Source organism: Porites lutea, chromosome 2 (genome assembly GCF_958299795.1).
Source record: "Porites lutea chromosome 2, jaPorLute2.1, whole genome shotgun sequence".
Classification (NCBI taxonomy): Eukaryota; Metazoa; Cnidaria; class Anthozoa; order Scleractinia; family Poritidae; genus Porites; species Porites lutea.
The window spans coordinates 43,990,998-44,008,367 of NC_133202.1; the positions used below are offsets into that span (position 1 = coordinate 43,990,998).

Here is a 17,370-nt window from a genome sequence, read left to right on the forward strand (position 1 = left end):
ATTCTGTCTTCAATGAGACGTTACCTTACAGGCCGTGATTTTACACGAAAAAAGGTGAGACATTAAGATATATGACCAGCTCATCATGGTTATGATAAAGTCTGCTTCTATGAACCTCGTCAACGTCTTAGTCCGTTTTAATCAACTGCTACAATATTGTTGCTCCTTCCCACATATCCAATATGGACATCCACGGTCACATCTTCCTTCTCAGCGGTTTGGAAAACACATTTTTTTTCATTTCATCTGCGTTTTTCCCCTTATCCTGTAACGACAACAATAATATGACCTGCAAGTGACCGAATTCCTCATTTTTTAATTTTAAAGAGAATGCAAATCAAGAGAATTGCAGAAAATATTCGTCCATTATTTTTTCAATTGACAAATTGGAACAAAGAACCTGACGAACAAAAAATTTATGGTTGAACCAAGTTTTTCACAAGTTGGACAATAACAAGTGAAAAAATGCACACGGGTGCACGTGCAAGAGAACAAAAGTATATATATCTATCTATATATCTCTCTGTATGAAAACCTTTTAGAAAACGGGTGTATATATATATATATATATATATATATATATATATATATATATATATATATATATATATATATATCTATATATATTTGTAATCATTACGTTATTCCTTTTAAATGGCTGCTTCTGTAAGAAGTGAGTTTATAGATGGGAGCATTCCTGGTTCATCAACGCAATCCATCTTTTCCAACTCACAATCACCATTGAACAACTTATGAACAGTCATGTTAATGAATTCGTCATTTTCGTCTGCATGTTCCACTACCCCGACAGCGTCATCCATCATTCCTGTTGCCTCTGTGTAAACCATGGTAGAGCCCATCATCGGAACTTCCCCGCCGGTAGTCACGTGGTTGATGTGGTTGCGTGACTCGGGCTGCGCAACATGCATGTAATAACCTTGCGTTACTTGTGCGTAATGGGAGTTCGCAGTTGCCATCATTGGCTGATAAGGTAAGTGACTTGAATTGACGGTGCAGTTTTGAACGTAGTCTGGACTATGGTCGTAACCCTGACAAAGTAAACATAAGAAGTTAGGGAAATTATCACTGAGTAGAACTTATAAAGTAGTGATGACTCTATGTTCTAACGTAGAGGCGACAGTGGCGTGGACCAAATTTTGCTTCGTAGAATTCAACAGTGGACTATATCAAAGTGTGGGTCTTTCGCCCCGCTACACTCGACACCCTTATAACTAGTTCAATGACAACTACTTAGGCGCGTTAGAGTGTAATCAGTTGTGGAAGGTCTAGGATAGATGTTTATGATCGAGAGAGAGAGACTACGTTGGATGATTATCATTCAATTACCCTTTGCTAAAATACTAACCAGAGCCAACTGGAAGGTATTTACGAGGTCTAATCATCCTGCTAACAGACTACAGAATGAGAAAAATGTTTTTCTGTCAGTGACACAGGCGGCTCGGAAGAAAAAAAATCCTAGTAGTATCAATAGGAGTAGAACCTATAACCCTCTGGTCCCAGTTGTTCGAACGCCGGTTAGCACTAACCCGGGGTTAAATTTTAACCCGGCTTTCTTTTTCTTGTTATCAAAAGCACTCTCTTGGATAATTTTCTCTATTGTTTTAGAGCATCCAGTCATCAAATTGTAGGCAAAACGAGTAAAACTGAATTTGAATTTTAAGCTCTAATATCTGAGTTTCAAAGTTAGCACTAACCCTGGGTTATCTAAACCCAGCTTCGAACAACCCGGCCCAGGTTACTACAGTTGAACCTCTTCCGCACAAAGGCCGCCTTGGGGCGGAAGTAAGTGGCCGCGGTTGTGGAGAGGTTTAAACAAGAGCAAAAACAAGAGTCAATGTTTGCCTTGTCCCTGTAAGGCTTCTTCCCAGGCCCTCTTGGTCAATTCACTTCGGTGACGTATCCGTGGCTCACATCTTCGCTTGGATCACGTGACCCAAAACAATTTGGCCGCGCGGAATAATGAGGCCAAGGGACTAAACAAAGTCAATGTATGGACTGTCCACCGTGACAAGAAAAAGGTTGCCGTTGTAAAGAGGTGGAGGTTCGATCGACTGTAGTCCAGGTGCTCTATCTTTAAGCTGCTGGAGACTGGTGGGAGCTTACCCCACTAAGACAAGAAAATGTTGGTTTGGGTAACAGTCTTGATAGTTGTGGTAGGCTAGAAAAAGAGGCAAATACGACAAAGTATAACTTACATTGTTCATCTCGTTTGCCATTGGAGCCTGGTACCGCGCCTGTTGAACAAAGCCTCCAAATCCACAGTTATTGAAATGCTGTGCCACCAAGCTGTCGATCACTTCAGATGGAGGATTGACCTCACCATTCATGGAATATCCCCACGGTTGCTGCTTCTTCTCACCAAGAGCCGTGTACGTTACCTGAGAAAAGCTGTTGTTCATTGTTGTGTTCCTTTGCATCCCAGAAGCCACCGCTGGCGACACAGGAGGTGTAAGCAGAGGCGCTTGAGGCATCCCGTTGTGTCCAAGAAAGCAATTCTCCTTCGGCGAAGGCATAATAAAGGCTGAAGATTCTAAAGGTGTTGGCGGGAAGCCATTCATCACCGGCGAAGGTGGATGATCCATCACAGAGCATGCGCTTAGGCGATGAGTTGACAGTCTTTTGGGTCTTGGTTTCATGCCATTCACATGGTCACGTGACTTTATACGTTTGACCCGAGTGCCTGGCTTGGTAGTTTGCTTGGGTTCTATGATTTCTGATTTAGGTGGCAGTTTTCCGCCATTTGCGAGAACGCTGTCGGGCACTGTGAACTTTGTTTTGGTTACAATGGTCTGCACTCGAAGAGGGGAGTTATCTTTGTCAACTCCTTCACCTGACAGCAAGAAAAATAAAATAGAAAATCATTAGCGTTGTTTTCTACGGCTAACCATCTACTGACCCATTTAATTTGCCTTATCAATACATACGTGCTAAAAAAAAGATACTTTAAGCATGATCTACGCCACAAAATTTGATGCCGTTTACTGCACACAAGGCGATTTATGTGGTGCTTATCTTTTGGCGGGAAACCAGGAAGCCAGGATGACAACTGGTAAATTATGACTGGAAGTGTCCTTCAAACCCTCGCGAAACTTGGTGTTAATAGTATCACACAAGTTAAGCCGTGACGGGCGGAGTTAGGAATTGCTGGATGGGTGGGTGTTCCGCCGAGAGTATCATGTCTTGTAGCTTGTAGATCCCTTAGGGACCGGTCATTATTTATCGCCTGGGGGGGGGGGGGGGGGGAGTAATTGGGGCTAAACAAGGTGAAATTTACCGATCTCCCCTTTGAATGTTACTTCACTGAAGTGATCCCCCCAAATAACATCGATTCCCTCCCCCCGACTTCATTTTCCAAGCAAATTTGAGTGGCCGGTCCCCCTCTGAATCCTTCCAAAGTTTTCAGTGATCCCCCCTTTTAGGTTTTTAGTAACGACTGATCCCCCCTTTTGTTCTCCTAAAAATCAAGTGATCCTCCCAAAATCCTTCGCCCCCCTCTCCCCGGGCGATAAATATTGACCAGTCCCCTAGTTCTTCCCTTCTAAACATCATGCATAAGTATGATCACTCACCCATTTTTAAATGCCGATCAAGCATTTCCTGCAACTTTTCTTCCGTCTCATTGTAAAACTTTGTTTCGATCACAAGTAACATATATTCGTCAAGGAGCATTCTAATAAGGTGAAAGGATCCTGCAAAGAAGAAGCAAGTGATAACGTGATCCTACAGGTCAACAGAAACGGATAGGTTATGAAGCCGAACTGAAGCCTAAAACTGAAGCAGGAGAAAGTCTGTCACGGTCTACTTAAAATCGAGCGCGCTCCATCACATACACGATCGATTATTATCATCATCATCATCATCATCTTCATCATCATCATCATCATCATCATTATCATCAACGCCATTATACTCTCTTGATTCATTCAAAGAAAGGCTGATTCTTGGCCTTGGAAATGAGGTAATAACAACAGCATTCTTGTAAACCTTGCCGGATGAAAAACAGATATACTAGGCTACGATATAGAGAGTAGACTGGGAAATTGCTTGCCTTTACAGATTACTTGGCCAAAGGTTTTACAAATAAAAATGTCACATGTTAGCCACAACCTTCATTTTCCCTGTGTTGAAGCCTTCAGAGATTTTTTTATAGTTGAAAGTTGCGTAAGCAATGCTCTTCGAAGAAAGCGTCTTCTGGTTCCGCTATTTTTTTTAGAATATTTCTTCTTGCGTTTGTTTTAAATGAAAATGTGACTGCTTTGGTTTAAATTATGAAATTATGGAAACGGCTTATTAATTTAATCTCACCAAAGTACGATGAAGCGTTGAGGGTCAAGTTGTGCATTAGCCTCGCCCCCAAGAATGACCATCTTAAAAGGAATTCCTGAGCTCTGCTCTTAAAATCGTCACCAGCTTCCTCACACGGCTGAAAAAAGAAAGTGACGAACTCGTAAATGAAGCATTTGCCGCAAAGTTGTTAGAAAGAAATAAGTGCATGGATCACGTGCACATCACGTGAGGTCTACTCACCCGAATGATCTTTGTTTCTACAAGCCTATCCAACCACTCCACATAAGACTCCAAAGGCGCTTGCTCGCGCAACAGATCAACAAAGTCTTGAAGAACTGAAATTCAAAATATCAAGCAAAATAAGCTCATCATCCAGGCGAAACAAGACGCATTCACAGCCCCATTGCATGAAAACACAAAAGGGTGACTATAAAGAAGACTGAGCGAGTAAAGATTATTCTCACATTCGTTGTCAAATCCATCGTCGCAATCCTTTTCGGTCCTGGCTTGCAAAGTTTGCCTTCCATTGTTTCCTATATCAAGCTTCTCGATATCTTTTACCATGTGATCCACTATCTCTTGGTTGGCTAAGACGGGTCGGGAAGTCTTGGGGAAAAAAGCAAAGGTTAAGATTAGGTCAGACAATTAGATCGAATTCAGGCTGTCGGTGCAACGTTCGAAAGAAATAACCCAAATCATCTGTTAAGGAATCTTACGCTTAATTCTTACGTGTTATTGTACAATCTGTAAAGCCCTGTTTGCGGGTAGCGAGATAATCATCCAAATAACTTGCTTACTAACTAACTTACTAGTAGCTAACTAACTAACTAACTAACTAACTAACTAGATAGCTAGCTAGCTAACTAACTAACTTACTAACGAACGAACGAACGAACGAACGAACGAACAAACGAACGAACGAACGAACGAACGTAACTAACTAACCGTAGCCGATAGTCCCTTTTTATGCAAACACTTCGCACTATCGCCATTAGTGTCTGCGGTAGCAAGGAGCTTTGGCTATATAGGATTCGTTTCTCAGAGTGATCTTAAATCATACCTGTGCAAGATGAAGGAACGAAGTTTGTCTTCTCAGGGACTGAACAAAACGCCTCACAGCTTCACAAGGAGAAAGAAGCAAAAAATCACTTTTTATTTGTTAGAAATCGTGTTAAGTATGCAATCACTGTTCTAATACCTACGAAAAATAAAAGAAATGCACCCTATATTACTAGGAAGATTGTCAAAGACTTGATGCCGCGGAAAGTTTGAGCGGATAGATTCGCAAATCATAATTGAAGAAATAGACACTCTTTGCTTTGACCCAAATAATAGCCTATGTACAGCCACCCCTCCCCTCAAACAAAATCCCCGACTTTTTTGAGTGGAGGGGGCGGGTGTACGCAGGCTACCAAAAAATGAAAAAGAAAAAAAAAAGAAACGGAAAATCAGTTTCTATTTCATTGCTAAATGCACTTCAGAAAATACAATCCTAGCTGGTTTAACAACTGACCTTGGACTTTTCCCATTTTCAGATAATCTGGCAGTTCAACTGTTGCAGCTAGTACCCAGGACTCCAGGTGTCTCGCAAACGTCCTGATATCAGCGAGTAGTCTGGTGGAGGAAAAAACGGCTGGTTGTTAGTTATAGTCATTGGCGAAAAGAAAATGCAGCTGGAAATATAAATATAACGTTTGTAATTTACTTACCCTTCTGGGACGTCTTGCATTGTGGAGGGAACAAGAACATCCATTAAAACCTACAAAAGAAGTCAAGTGGAATGAATAAGGAATGAATGAATGATGCTTGTTTCGTGGTTTCACGAGCCTTACAATTCACTTGTACGGCGATCAGACACAATTGAGTCCTTGTGATTCAAAGATGAGGACGAGATCTGGCTTAAAGTTTTTTTTCCCTTTCTTTCACAAGAAAAGTTAAAACCGTTATTTTTATTGAAGGAGGTTAGGCCTTCTCCCTATCGCAAAATAACAAAACTTCTTACATTTGATAACTTGTTTCCGTCACTACCACATTTTTGCTAATAAAACCCGTAGTGGAATGACGATGGGTATCACGCTTTCCCGCTAAAATGATGCTGGTTCACGCGCGCGCACTACTTAGCATTGAGAAAATCTCGTTCTCATAGTCGTCTTCGCTCTATGCTGCAACTTCTAATACGAATATTAGGTAACATTTGACCGCTTTCAAAACATAAGACCCGCAGTGGACAAACAAAAAATTCAAATTTAACTCAGCAGGGCAACGGAAGGCAAAAGTTGAAACACTTTTCGCTGTAAACCTTCATTATGATGGTAACTGCAAGTCGCGTTTAATTTGTGACTACATATACCTTATAGAGAATGGAATCACAGACGCAAATAACGTCAGCTACGACTTCTGTATTCATCAGCGGTAGCAGGTGATCGGGCATGCCTTGCCAGAAATGTAAGAGGAAATTCTTTATCTGAAATAGAATATGACAGAAGCAAGTTAGCAGTTACACTCAAGTAATTAGCAATACGTTTAAAGCTGATGTCACTTATTATACGAACAACTACCGAAAAGTTCCCAAAGTAACGACCCCCGAAAGTAGCGAAAAAATTTCACAGGTGTTAGCAATGCCAAAAGTAGCGACTCTCCGAACGTAGCGACTCTCCGAAAGTAGCGACTTCAAAAGTGATTTCCCTTCTTGCTAGAAATAAAGGAAATTATAGTTACAACAAGATTTACCAAACAGATCCGAGATTTACTTTTTTAACGGTTATATTGATCGTTGACGTTCCTTTATGTAACTGAAAAGGTACAGCACATTGTTACTCTCGTTACTTTCGGAACTTTACGGTATCTCGCAACGAATACCAGTACAAAGAACACTTCTAAGAAGGAAGCTTAATTCCGAAAATGGACATCTAGAGTGTGTACTATCTATTTACAAGGAAAACCCGGACATTTTGGTTGAAATCTCCACATGAATTGGTGCAGATTCGCCATTGTGAAATGTTTCGGATAAGACTGATACAAATTTTCATATACATTTCCCCTAATTCCAACCTGAATGTTTGGCAATTGTACCATTTGTCGATCGCCAAGCTTACATTACCCATCGCATGATCGTGTTATTCCGGGCTCGACCGTGTTTCTCCTCGCAAATGCATGGTTTAATGCCGTCCCACAGTGTTATTTCTTTTCCCATCACATGAACACTAGTGTGAATTGATTATATTAGAATAGCAAACAGACATCTTTAACGATAGTCAAACCACGCTTTAAAACTTGAAGCTCACCTCGTCAAAATTGGCGTTTATCGCAGTGTCTAAAATACACTGACAGTGTGTCTTGTACATCACAACAAACGTCTCTAACTAGAAATTATCAATAATAAACAAGCATTAATTTCAATGAATACGTACAGTTCGGGGGAGTGCAAATTATCTGATGCTGGTTCCAAATTATACGTTAGGGAAGTGGCCAACGAAGTATAAAAAAAAACTGTAAAGCAGGGAAACGAGTGAGAATATCCTTTTATACCTTGCAATGTTCTCTAATTCTTGAGCATGAAGCAAAGGAACATCCGCTATATAGGGAACGGTGCACACTCGCAACCTAAAAGACGGTGGGTGAGCCGTACAGGCGTTTTAACAGTCTAAGTGGCAGTTTTCCGGCCTGATTTTTTCTGTTGGTTCATTTAAATGTAGTAGCCATATTGTATCTTTTTTATCCAGATAAAGAAAACGTGTTTTCTTTGGGACTGTTATTTCGATTTTGTCTTTGTTTTAACAAGAGAAAAGTGATCATGAATAACTTCCTCTCCTCACCTTTTCAAGCGAAATCTTTCCTGGTAATTCCAGCAATCTCGGATTTGGGAAGTCAGGTAATAAAGTGCCAGTCTTGGAGCTGAGGGAATATTTGCGAACTGAAAAAGAGCCCTAAGAAGGAGGGCAATAACATCACGATTTAAACAAATCATTCACGAATATTAACGGGGTTAACATTAAAAATATAGCTTAAAATGAAAACTCCTATTTAAACGAAGACAACGATGCATAGGTTTCCCTGTTGAAGCTTTTTTACGAAACGTAGATGGTTTAAAACTCGAATAAGTCGGATTTCAGTTGAACCTTTCAGTCACAGAGTGAAAGATGGAATCTTATGCAGCACCGTGGTTCTAACTTTTGAGTATGCGGACGAAACGGTGTGTTGTGACCAGTGAAAAGAAATGTCTTTGGCAGCCTTTTACTGATAATCACTCCTTATAGCGTTGGAATTTAGGGCTCTTATGGCGCACAAATACAATAGTTTTAAATACAATTCAATGTAAAAAAGGGTTCTTATCTCGCAAGAACAGGCATTATTACCTCATTCTTGACTTTTGATCCAGAAAATCTGTGGTAAAATAAAATTAATTGAAATATAATTAAAAAATTTTAGAACTGACAGGTGGAGCAAAGAACGTAGACATTACATTATAACTCATAGAGCATACTCTTGAGCAGGTGTTAATATAACTTAAGAACAAAATACGTAAGGCCCTCTTTGCCTAGTCCCTGTACAGCGTCTTCTCAGGCCTTCGCAGTCAATGCATTTCAGTGACGTATCCGAGACGAGCGGCCTAGAGAAAAAACTGGCTCGGACCACGTGACCCGAAACGCATTGGATGGCCGCGAGGAATAATGAGGCTAAGGGACTGGGTAAAAGCCCTCGAACTACAGCCGGACACAGGCTAAGACACAGGCACTGTGCGCCCGTCTTTAGTCGCTTGAAACATTATTTTATACCACTGATAACTTTTCGAACATTTATTCCATAACTGGGAAGCAATTGAAAATAATTGCAGCTTCGAAACACTCCACTTTGGTAATCATTGTTTATCATAGGTAGACAGAAATTTTTTTTTAATTTCGCATTTTCAACACGTACAAAACTTCAACCTAGTACCCAGGGTCCTCTCCTACTCGGCCTCCGTGACGTGGAGAGGACCCTGGGAAGGAGGTTGACAAAACTTGCTGTCTTTGTTTTTCCTTTCTCTACTTGCCAACAGCTTCGCGGTAAAACGTCTTACAATGCTGCCTTGGTGGAACTCAAGTAATTTCTTATGAAATCCAGAACAAAAAAAACCGGGCTTTACAACCTTAATCATCACAGTGGCGGATTGACATATTCAAGGAATGGCAGCCCGCTTATTCCTAATTTAACGGTGGGTCCAGGCCTAAGCCCCCTCTCCTTCATCCGCCAAGGCATAAAGGTCCACAAAACTTCAGTCTATACTAGAAATAAATGCGAGCAACACTCATTGTCACGCAAACATCGGCACATGTTGACAATTTTCCAAGCAAAAAGCTCAGTCCTCTCCGATTTACTCCGAAGCCTACGACGTTTAATTGATTTAATCACGAAGAATTGTTGACTCTATCCGAATAAAATCTATTTGTAGAGCACTTTTCAAAACTTCCTATAAGGTCTTCGTTTTTGAACGTGTTGCGTTTATTTCTATTCGTTCGCAATTTCGCCCTCACTTTTTAAAACAAAAAATAAACGACAGATATCCTGAAGGCATTCTTTTCTTTTTTTATTCTTATCGCGTGATTTTGTGTTGTATTTGTGAGCTGCACTGCGGTGTTTATTGAAAGATGACCCCGAATGATGAAACAAGGAAAACAGTCGTTAAGAAAAGGACACTTACAAACATTTGGCTTTAGTGAAGCTGAGTTAAAATAACCTTTGATTGTAAAGTATAGAAAAAAAAAATTTGAATTATGTACTGCGATACCGAATGAAGACCTGAGACAATTGATTTAATTAGTTCAAATTTTCTTTATAAAGAATAATAAAGCACCAACTTACTTAATTATCACCCAAAATCCTGGTTGAACCATGTGTTTATTTTTTCATTGTCGCATAATTTCCCGTTTTTTAAAATACAAAACAGAAATATTGAAAACCTCATACTTAACTATTTGTCCCACCAAGATCTATTTTACCACCAAAAAATGGCAGTTTTGTATGGTATTTAAAACAGTCGGGCAGAACATTGGAAAAAGTCAATGTTTTCTTTCTTTAACTTTACACAATATCCTGATATATTTTAACCTCTCCAAATTTAGTAACACATTGTTATTATTGGCTTGCATTTGGTGTTTCCTTGATTTGAGAGGTGTAAAGTTTTCTTACTCTTAATAATTATAACACAATTGTTGGGACTGAAATCAACGTGAAAAATCTGGTGTGAAAATTTCGTTAAGCATGTCAGATTCTTTGAATATACTTCTTCTTCATTTTACAACCGCCTCTTCCGGTTTATATCCCTTACGGATTTTCAATAAGAAAAGAACGACATTTTCTTTGTCTCTTTAGCAAACAAATCCTACTCTACCATGGCGGTCGTTTAATTACCCCGTTCAGAACAAGCAACGGAATGCCATCGAAATATCACTTAATATTTCATGGCGAGAAGGCAATAAGGAAGTTATCTCCCTCACCTTGTTAAACCTTTCCCTGAGTAAACCGAGTGATAATAAGCAGAAGATTCCTTTATTCCAATACCGTAGTAGTGATACCTGTGAAGAGAAAAATTTTGATGAATGTGTGGGTACCCACGCAGTTGTTTTTGTATATTTAGTTAAGTGCTCGTTTAGGTAAATATTTTGGATCTCAGTAGCGATTTAAAACATAATTTCAGCTTACTTGGAGTGACCGCGCGTCCCAAGCCTTCTTGTTGTGAGTTGAGGAAACTTTAGCCGTATCGTCTACAAATAATGAAAAAAAAAGGAAAAGAAAAGAAATTGAATTGTTATAAGTCGCCTTCAGGCGTACGATCACTATAAAATTGGAAAGAGCAGTATTGTTTGCTGAAAATTTGAAAAAAAATTGATAGTTGACAGAAGAAGCCAGACATCAGCTCGACTTCGATTTATTGTTGGTTTCAGAAAATGTCAAGAGAAAAGAAGATTCCATTTATATTTTTTACGGTTCGAAGCTGGCGGATAAGCTTTGAGATCTAGAAGATCCGTCTTGTTAAAGATTAGTTTGCTATTTACAGTTTTCACTAGTTTCCAAATGACTTGCTCTTTTTCAACTCACTGCCGCATTGGCATAAGTGATATTGTAGCATATTTTAAAAACTCGTTTCTTTGGTGAGAGCTGGTATCTAACTAACGAAGACCAGCACTTAAAATAGCATTCGTTACCTCCAAGAAATACAACCGCAAACGTTTTATAGATGAACAAAACAAATTAAAGTGCCTACCATTTTAATAAACTAAGAAAAAAACGTTTTTCAGTTTTTTTTATATTAATAAGTCCCGAAGACCTCAGGAACGCCCAAAACTGATACAATGGAGAGTATGTATAGCGGGGGGACAGTTCACCAGCCTGCGTGTGAACATCATGCCGACTAAAATCTTCGGTTTCAAGCGTCACTCATAATTTATAAAGAAAAAGAGGCACTGGTACCTTTCCGAACGTAGCCGCACAGGCGGCATCTACGTTATGTCGTCGGCAGAAGTCCAGATAGTGAGCGTAAAGAATGCACCGAGGAAGGCAAACTCCTTCACACATAACATAGTTCTCTTCCAACCTGAGGAGAATTAGATCAGCTTATTAAGACATAGAGGGTTAACCACTCTTAATGACTTGAAAAAAATGATATAAAGAGATCTGAAAATGTACGCATTTAGATAGAGGATAACTAAATGGCAAGTAAAGCTCCTTATTAGTGCGAACACCAGAAAAATTAAACTGATGGAGGTAACGTTTAAGACGTGACAAAAAAGACAGCTTCAGACGGAAGTTAAGGGTCTATCTCGGTCGGATACCTTGCTCTTAGAATATTTGGTAGTTTTCCTTTTAAGTCTCGCCGAGATTTCTTTTGATGTAAACGGGTGATGCGCATTTAGGTTGCAGTCCTTTAAGATTTTTTTAATAGTTATATGAACAAAAAATGGGGAGGGTTTAATCAAAATTATGGAAACGGGTAAGATTTGAAACGACCTACTTGATGAAAAATTACACTGTGACGCGAAAGTCTGACACCATACTTATATACCGTCTTTTCATTAGATAACCCTGAACCTGCTTTCGCCCTTAACGAGTTTATGTGAATACATTGTAGCTTTCTCACCCATTTTCTTTCATTTCAAAACCCCTTTTCTTAACATTTCTTGAACTGGAAAGCCCTTAAAGCTTCAGATTGAACACTAACAAAGAATTTGAATTCATGAAGGCTGCTAGGTGAAACGTTCCGTCAGATGATTGAGCGAGTTTAATGTTCTCAGTTCCGATCACGAGCCTAGCCGAGGAGCCAAGCGACCCACATGAACCGTCATTTTTTCACTTTTTTATTTTCCCCTGTGAAACCCATTGCATACCCGTTACGGCCTCTAGACAACATTTTCAGGTAAAATAAGAGCGTCAAGCCGAAGGTGTGTTACTATATGCAAACTAGAGATGATCAGCACCGTTTGGCTAAGTTTCAGCCGTTTGCTTATTTTTGACGACTTCTTCATTGCATCTAAGTTCAATGACAAATAGCGTCTGAGCATAAAACTCTTGACATTTCGTAGTGTTTTCGAATTTCTTAGAATGATTAGGTAATAGCGCACTTAATTTGAAGTAAAGAGTTTTTCTTCTCTGAAATATTGAATTAATTGTAAAGGCATTTAATGCACCGAAACTCAGGTGATCTGTAACCTTACACTGCAAAAAAAAAAAACCGGCTCAAACCGCTGCACAATATTCAGACCGCCTAGTGGAACTGACCATACGAGCGTGTCCCTTTTTTTTTGGATTCTACCGTTATTATCAAGCAAGAAACCACATAAAAGTAACTGCTAATTACGAAAAAAGCATAGGTATTTTTTATTGGGGTAAACCGTTCTAAGGTGATTGTAAGATGAAATCACTTTCCACGTTTTCGTGTTAAGCAAAACTGCCGAACAGTAATTAACATTAAGTGTCCAATTTATGCCCCGCGAAGGGGTTGAATCGCGGTTTCCGGTCCCTTTTTAAGGTGACCTCAAATGTAGACAATTCGCAAACCGCAAAATTTAACAGGGTTACCGCATTGCGTTAAATCTTAAAACTTGAGATCTTGACACTTTTCCGGACAAATTTCAAAGAGATTTGACGAGGCAATAAAATCGTCACGTACAAGTTAGCCGGCGGTTTACGTTTTCTCTAGTAAACTCAAAGAAAAAGTTCTTTTAGGGGGCTAACTGACTAGTCATTCAAGATGTCAGCAGATTAGTAGAGTGCAAATTAGACTTGTCATCAGCTTTTCAACTTCTTCTTCAAAAGCTTTAGGCGATAATCAGTTGCAAAAATGCTATTTCTTGCGACATAACTATACAAAAATCGTGTTGGACCAAGTCATTTTTTTTCGAAAAGACGCGAAGCATTTCAGACCATTAATAACGGCGATGAAATTTGAGCTCTCTAATGGTATTTTTCTTAATAGATTTTTAAAAACATTCCTACTAAAAGGAAGTACATCAAAAACTGATAAAAACCCAAAAACATTCAAGGGGATAAAATTAGATTCATTATTCTCATACTTTCTGGGAGGTTGATACTAGTAGATATCACTACCGTCAAGTGCGTCAAACAAGTCTATACGGCAAGATGTAGCCTTTTGTGTTGCGATCAATGAACGTCATACAATGTAAGGGCTGCGCGCTCTTTCAAATACTGTTTACATTTCACCTTTCTCACTGTTAAGAAGAGAAAAAAATTCATTTATTTTACGCCTGACAAAAGTTGACTTAATTTGACAGCTGCCAAGCTTAGGTTTTCTATAAAGACCAAAATAGACTCTTCGAGTGAATATATGATTTCCAGAAAGGTAATTAGCAGGTACGCACGGTCAATAAATGTAAAAGATGTAATGAAAGACCTAGGTGGTTTTGTTTAATGTTCAAGCTGTTATTTCGGCTAAATTATCTGGTGTTCTATTGTGCTCCCCTGAATTGTATCTTCCGCCGAATTTCCGGACACCGTTAGAAAAGAGTTTCCAATACGTGTGAAGTCTAAAAGAATATCGTATGCTGGTATCCATTACGGTTTCTTTACAACTTTTTTTGCGGTCTCAAAACTTTGATGGGTTTATTCGGGTTTTCTAAAGTATCTTTGCGGAAAAAAGGACTTGGGAAAGAGATTTAACATTGTGTTGACAAAAAACACAAGCCCAAAAAAGTACGAGGACATGATGACATAAGATCTCTGACATAATTAATTTTCAAATTCCCGGCTGATTCTGTTTAAAATTGCAGTAATTTTTCGAATGAATGACCAGGTTTACGTTTAATATATGCATTTCTTTTCTTTTATTATTATTTTTTTGGGGGAAATTCAGAGTTATCTTTAGAGCTTTTTTCCAACTTTCTTCCACTTTTACACTCTCCAAGTAACTGTCATTGTCAGACAGAAAACGGTTCTAATTCCTAATCACTCGCCAAATTAGTAGGATTTGAGGTGCAAATTGTAATCTTTCGAGCGGCACTTAAAAGGCCTCGAAACGCTGTAGGCGCGAATTTGCACCCAGAAGCCTAATAAAAAAAAAAATATAAAAAAATCTCACCACCGAAGTGTTTCCGTGAGTTGCTCTTTCTTGCTTTTTGAAACGGCTGAATTGCAGTTGGCTATTCTAGACTTAGTTTCTCCAATCATCAATTCAACGTCTGCAAAGGAACACAACAAGAAATCTGTCAACAAAGGCGGAAACAAGTAAAACTGCTCTACCATTCCTCCTTCTTACAACTCACAGGCTTCATTTTCCTTGTTCTTCTTGAAGCGTCGTGACCTAACCATCTTTCCAGGTTTCGTGAACGAACTGAATTTTTTGTAAAAGTACTTGCTCATTTAATGCAACCGTAGGTCCGTAAACGGTTCCAATACTAAGTCAAGACAATGATGGGTCATTTATTGTAAAACCCTTCAGCAATGACAGATAATCCTTCGGCTCTCAGGTATAAAATGCAATTGAACGAAGCGGTACAGTATCAATCTCTATGAGCAATTCTCGTCTCGTGCCCCAGTTCACGGACGAAATGACCGCTTTTATCTTCACGCTTTCTTGTTCCGTTGTAAATTTGACCCCAAAAGTATTCGCAGACGGTAAGTACTGTCTTAACATCACTGTATGGACCCAACCAAGCGATGCGTTCTACAATGGTAAGAACTTTTCGTGCAAAGGAATTTCAGTCACTAAGCAGTAGATCTCTTGAGGTCAATTATCGGGACAATTATTGGGATTATGTGCGGTTCACATAGCCTTTTATTAACAGTACAACCTTTGGGCTAATGATAGTCAGTCATGGAAGCGTTCTCGTTCAAGAAAGCAGGCAGTGTTCGCCTGTTTTGCTCTGGCTTACAATTATAGTGACGTAACGGCGACTGACTAGACCTTATAAAATAACTATATACAAAAACTAGATAAAGAAACCTCGGTTACCTTGACGGAATACCGGTACTCTTGGCTAATTGAGAACCTCTTAACGATTTTATCTTCAAGATTGCGCGGTTTTTACCGTCGAGGCATTAGAGGAAGTTACACTTCGCAAAGAGCTTCGAATTTTCTACCGTTAAGTATTCGTCATTCTTGTTAGATTCCATTGAATAAATCAGCGAAAATGTTTTAATTGTGTCATGACAGTAAATGATAATAATTTCAAAACATACCTTCCTCCACCTCGTCAGACTGAGCTGTAAATTTCTTGAGCAGCAATTTCTTCGATTTAAGCTTGCACTTTTTTTCTCTTGGTGGGCAAGTTTTTTTGACAAAGTCATTTGTTGCAAACTTACTGGTTGACTGTTCTGATAACCGACTTCTATTTCTTGTGCTCGGCATCTTGTTCGCTTACAGCTTGAAATCTGCCGGGGTGGGCCTCTTGGCTTCCTGTTGTGGAGAAAATTGAAACCAGTGGTAATCTAGAGGAAAAACTCTAGATTTGTAACTATTCACCTTGTCCAGAAATCGGCCGGGCGAGCCCAAAACACTGGCGGGGTAAATATCACAGCCGGCCTACTTCTGTGAAAGCATTTCAAATCAACAGGGGCGAATAATTTAAATGAGTGTCGTGCTTAAACAAAAGGTCTGTTATCAATGCTTGACGCTTACATCAATCGCTTCATAAATCATTAATGTGGAACAGCTATGCTCGCAGAAAGTAAATTTTACGTCATTTGAACCACGAGCCCACGCAGTTTGATCTTAATTAAATAATTGTCCGCATCGCTTTCTCCCTTGTTCGGTTAACCAATCACAGCTCTTCTGCTAATTGAACTCTTCCATCGCCGGACAAAAGGATTTTGGTTTCCATGGCAAATCCTGCTGAAACAAAGAAATTCTAAAGGTTTTGCTCTTTTTCCTTTTATTTCTATTGTAAATATTGTTAGTGGGCTTTCATGTAGGTCTTTGTTTAAGCTTCGACTTGGGCTCCAAAGCAATTGTGCGACGGATTTTGTTGTATTCAGTACCACAAGTAAAATTGTATCGTTTAAAACAAAAGTACCGTGATTTTTTCATTTTTCGTTTTTTCCCCTTGTACAGATAGTTGCCCACAACACGGAAGACGGCGTTATACCCTGCAATATGCCGAACTGATTTCGGAAACGAGTTAGTTACACCGATCACTTGAGAGTGCAATCTTATTAAACAGTCCTGCTCTCACTCTAATCCGCGCTAAGCCGGTTTACACTTCCACGATGGAGAATTATTGTTATGAAGTTTGACTTGGAAAAAATGCTGATTTCTGATCCGTGATGAGAGAACTTTTTCCCCGTTGAGTAAGTCGTGATTTCAAAAAAGTTGCAAAAAGGGGAGCATTTTTGAACACGACATTCAAAGTGCGGAAGCGCGTCATTTTCCCGCCGTTTGACGCATGCAGAGGCGCGCGTCACAAAATCGACTTAGGTGTAGTCAACACAAACACAATTTCCCCTTATGAATCTTTTATTTTATAGCTGCCCCTTTCGTTTTAAAGTACTACTTTGAAGGGATTTTAAAACTTTTTGTAACTCATTATTCTCCTTTTTAGGGCTCCTGCTTGAAGAGCTTTGAAGCAAAATAAG

General features: G+C 39.3%; 1 protein-coding gene across 2 annotated transcripts; it reads right to left on the minus strand.

Annotated features, from left to right (window-relative positions):
- Positions 1–620: 620 nt before the first annotated feature.
- LOC140928728 (DNA-binding protein RFX6-like) lies at positions 621–16,465 on the minus strand. Of its 2 annotated transcripts, XM_073378509.1 has the most exons (18): positions 15,979–16,465; positions 14,879–14,978; positions 11,758–11,881; positions 10,990–11,051; positions 10,785–10,862; positions 8,664–8,691; positions 8,124–8,234; positions 7,593–7,670; positions 6,659–6,772; positions 6,018–6,067; positions 5,822–5,922; positions 5,369–5,427; positions 4,773–4,914; positions 4,549–4,643; positions 4,327–4,444; positions 3,591–3,710; positions 2,217–2,851; positions 621–1,049 (listed from the first exon to the last, which is right to left on the minus strand). In XM_073378509.1, the coding sequence occupies exons 1-18, from the start codon at positions 16,145–16,147 to the stop codon at positions 651–653; spliced, it is 2,583 nt and encodes an 860-aa protein (XP_073234610.1). In that variant the 5' UTR covers positions 16,148–16,465; the 3' UTR covers positions 621–650. The 2 variants fall into 2 exon arrangements, with proteins under 2 accessions (XP_073234610.1, XP_073234611.1); XM_073378510.1 differs by lacking the exons at positions 14,879–14,978; positions 15,979–16,465 and adding an exon at positions 13,857–13,972.
- Positions 16,466–17,370: the final 905 nt, after the last annotated feature.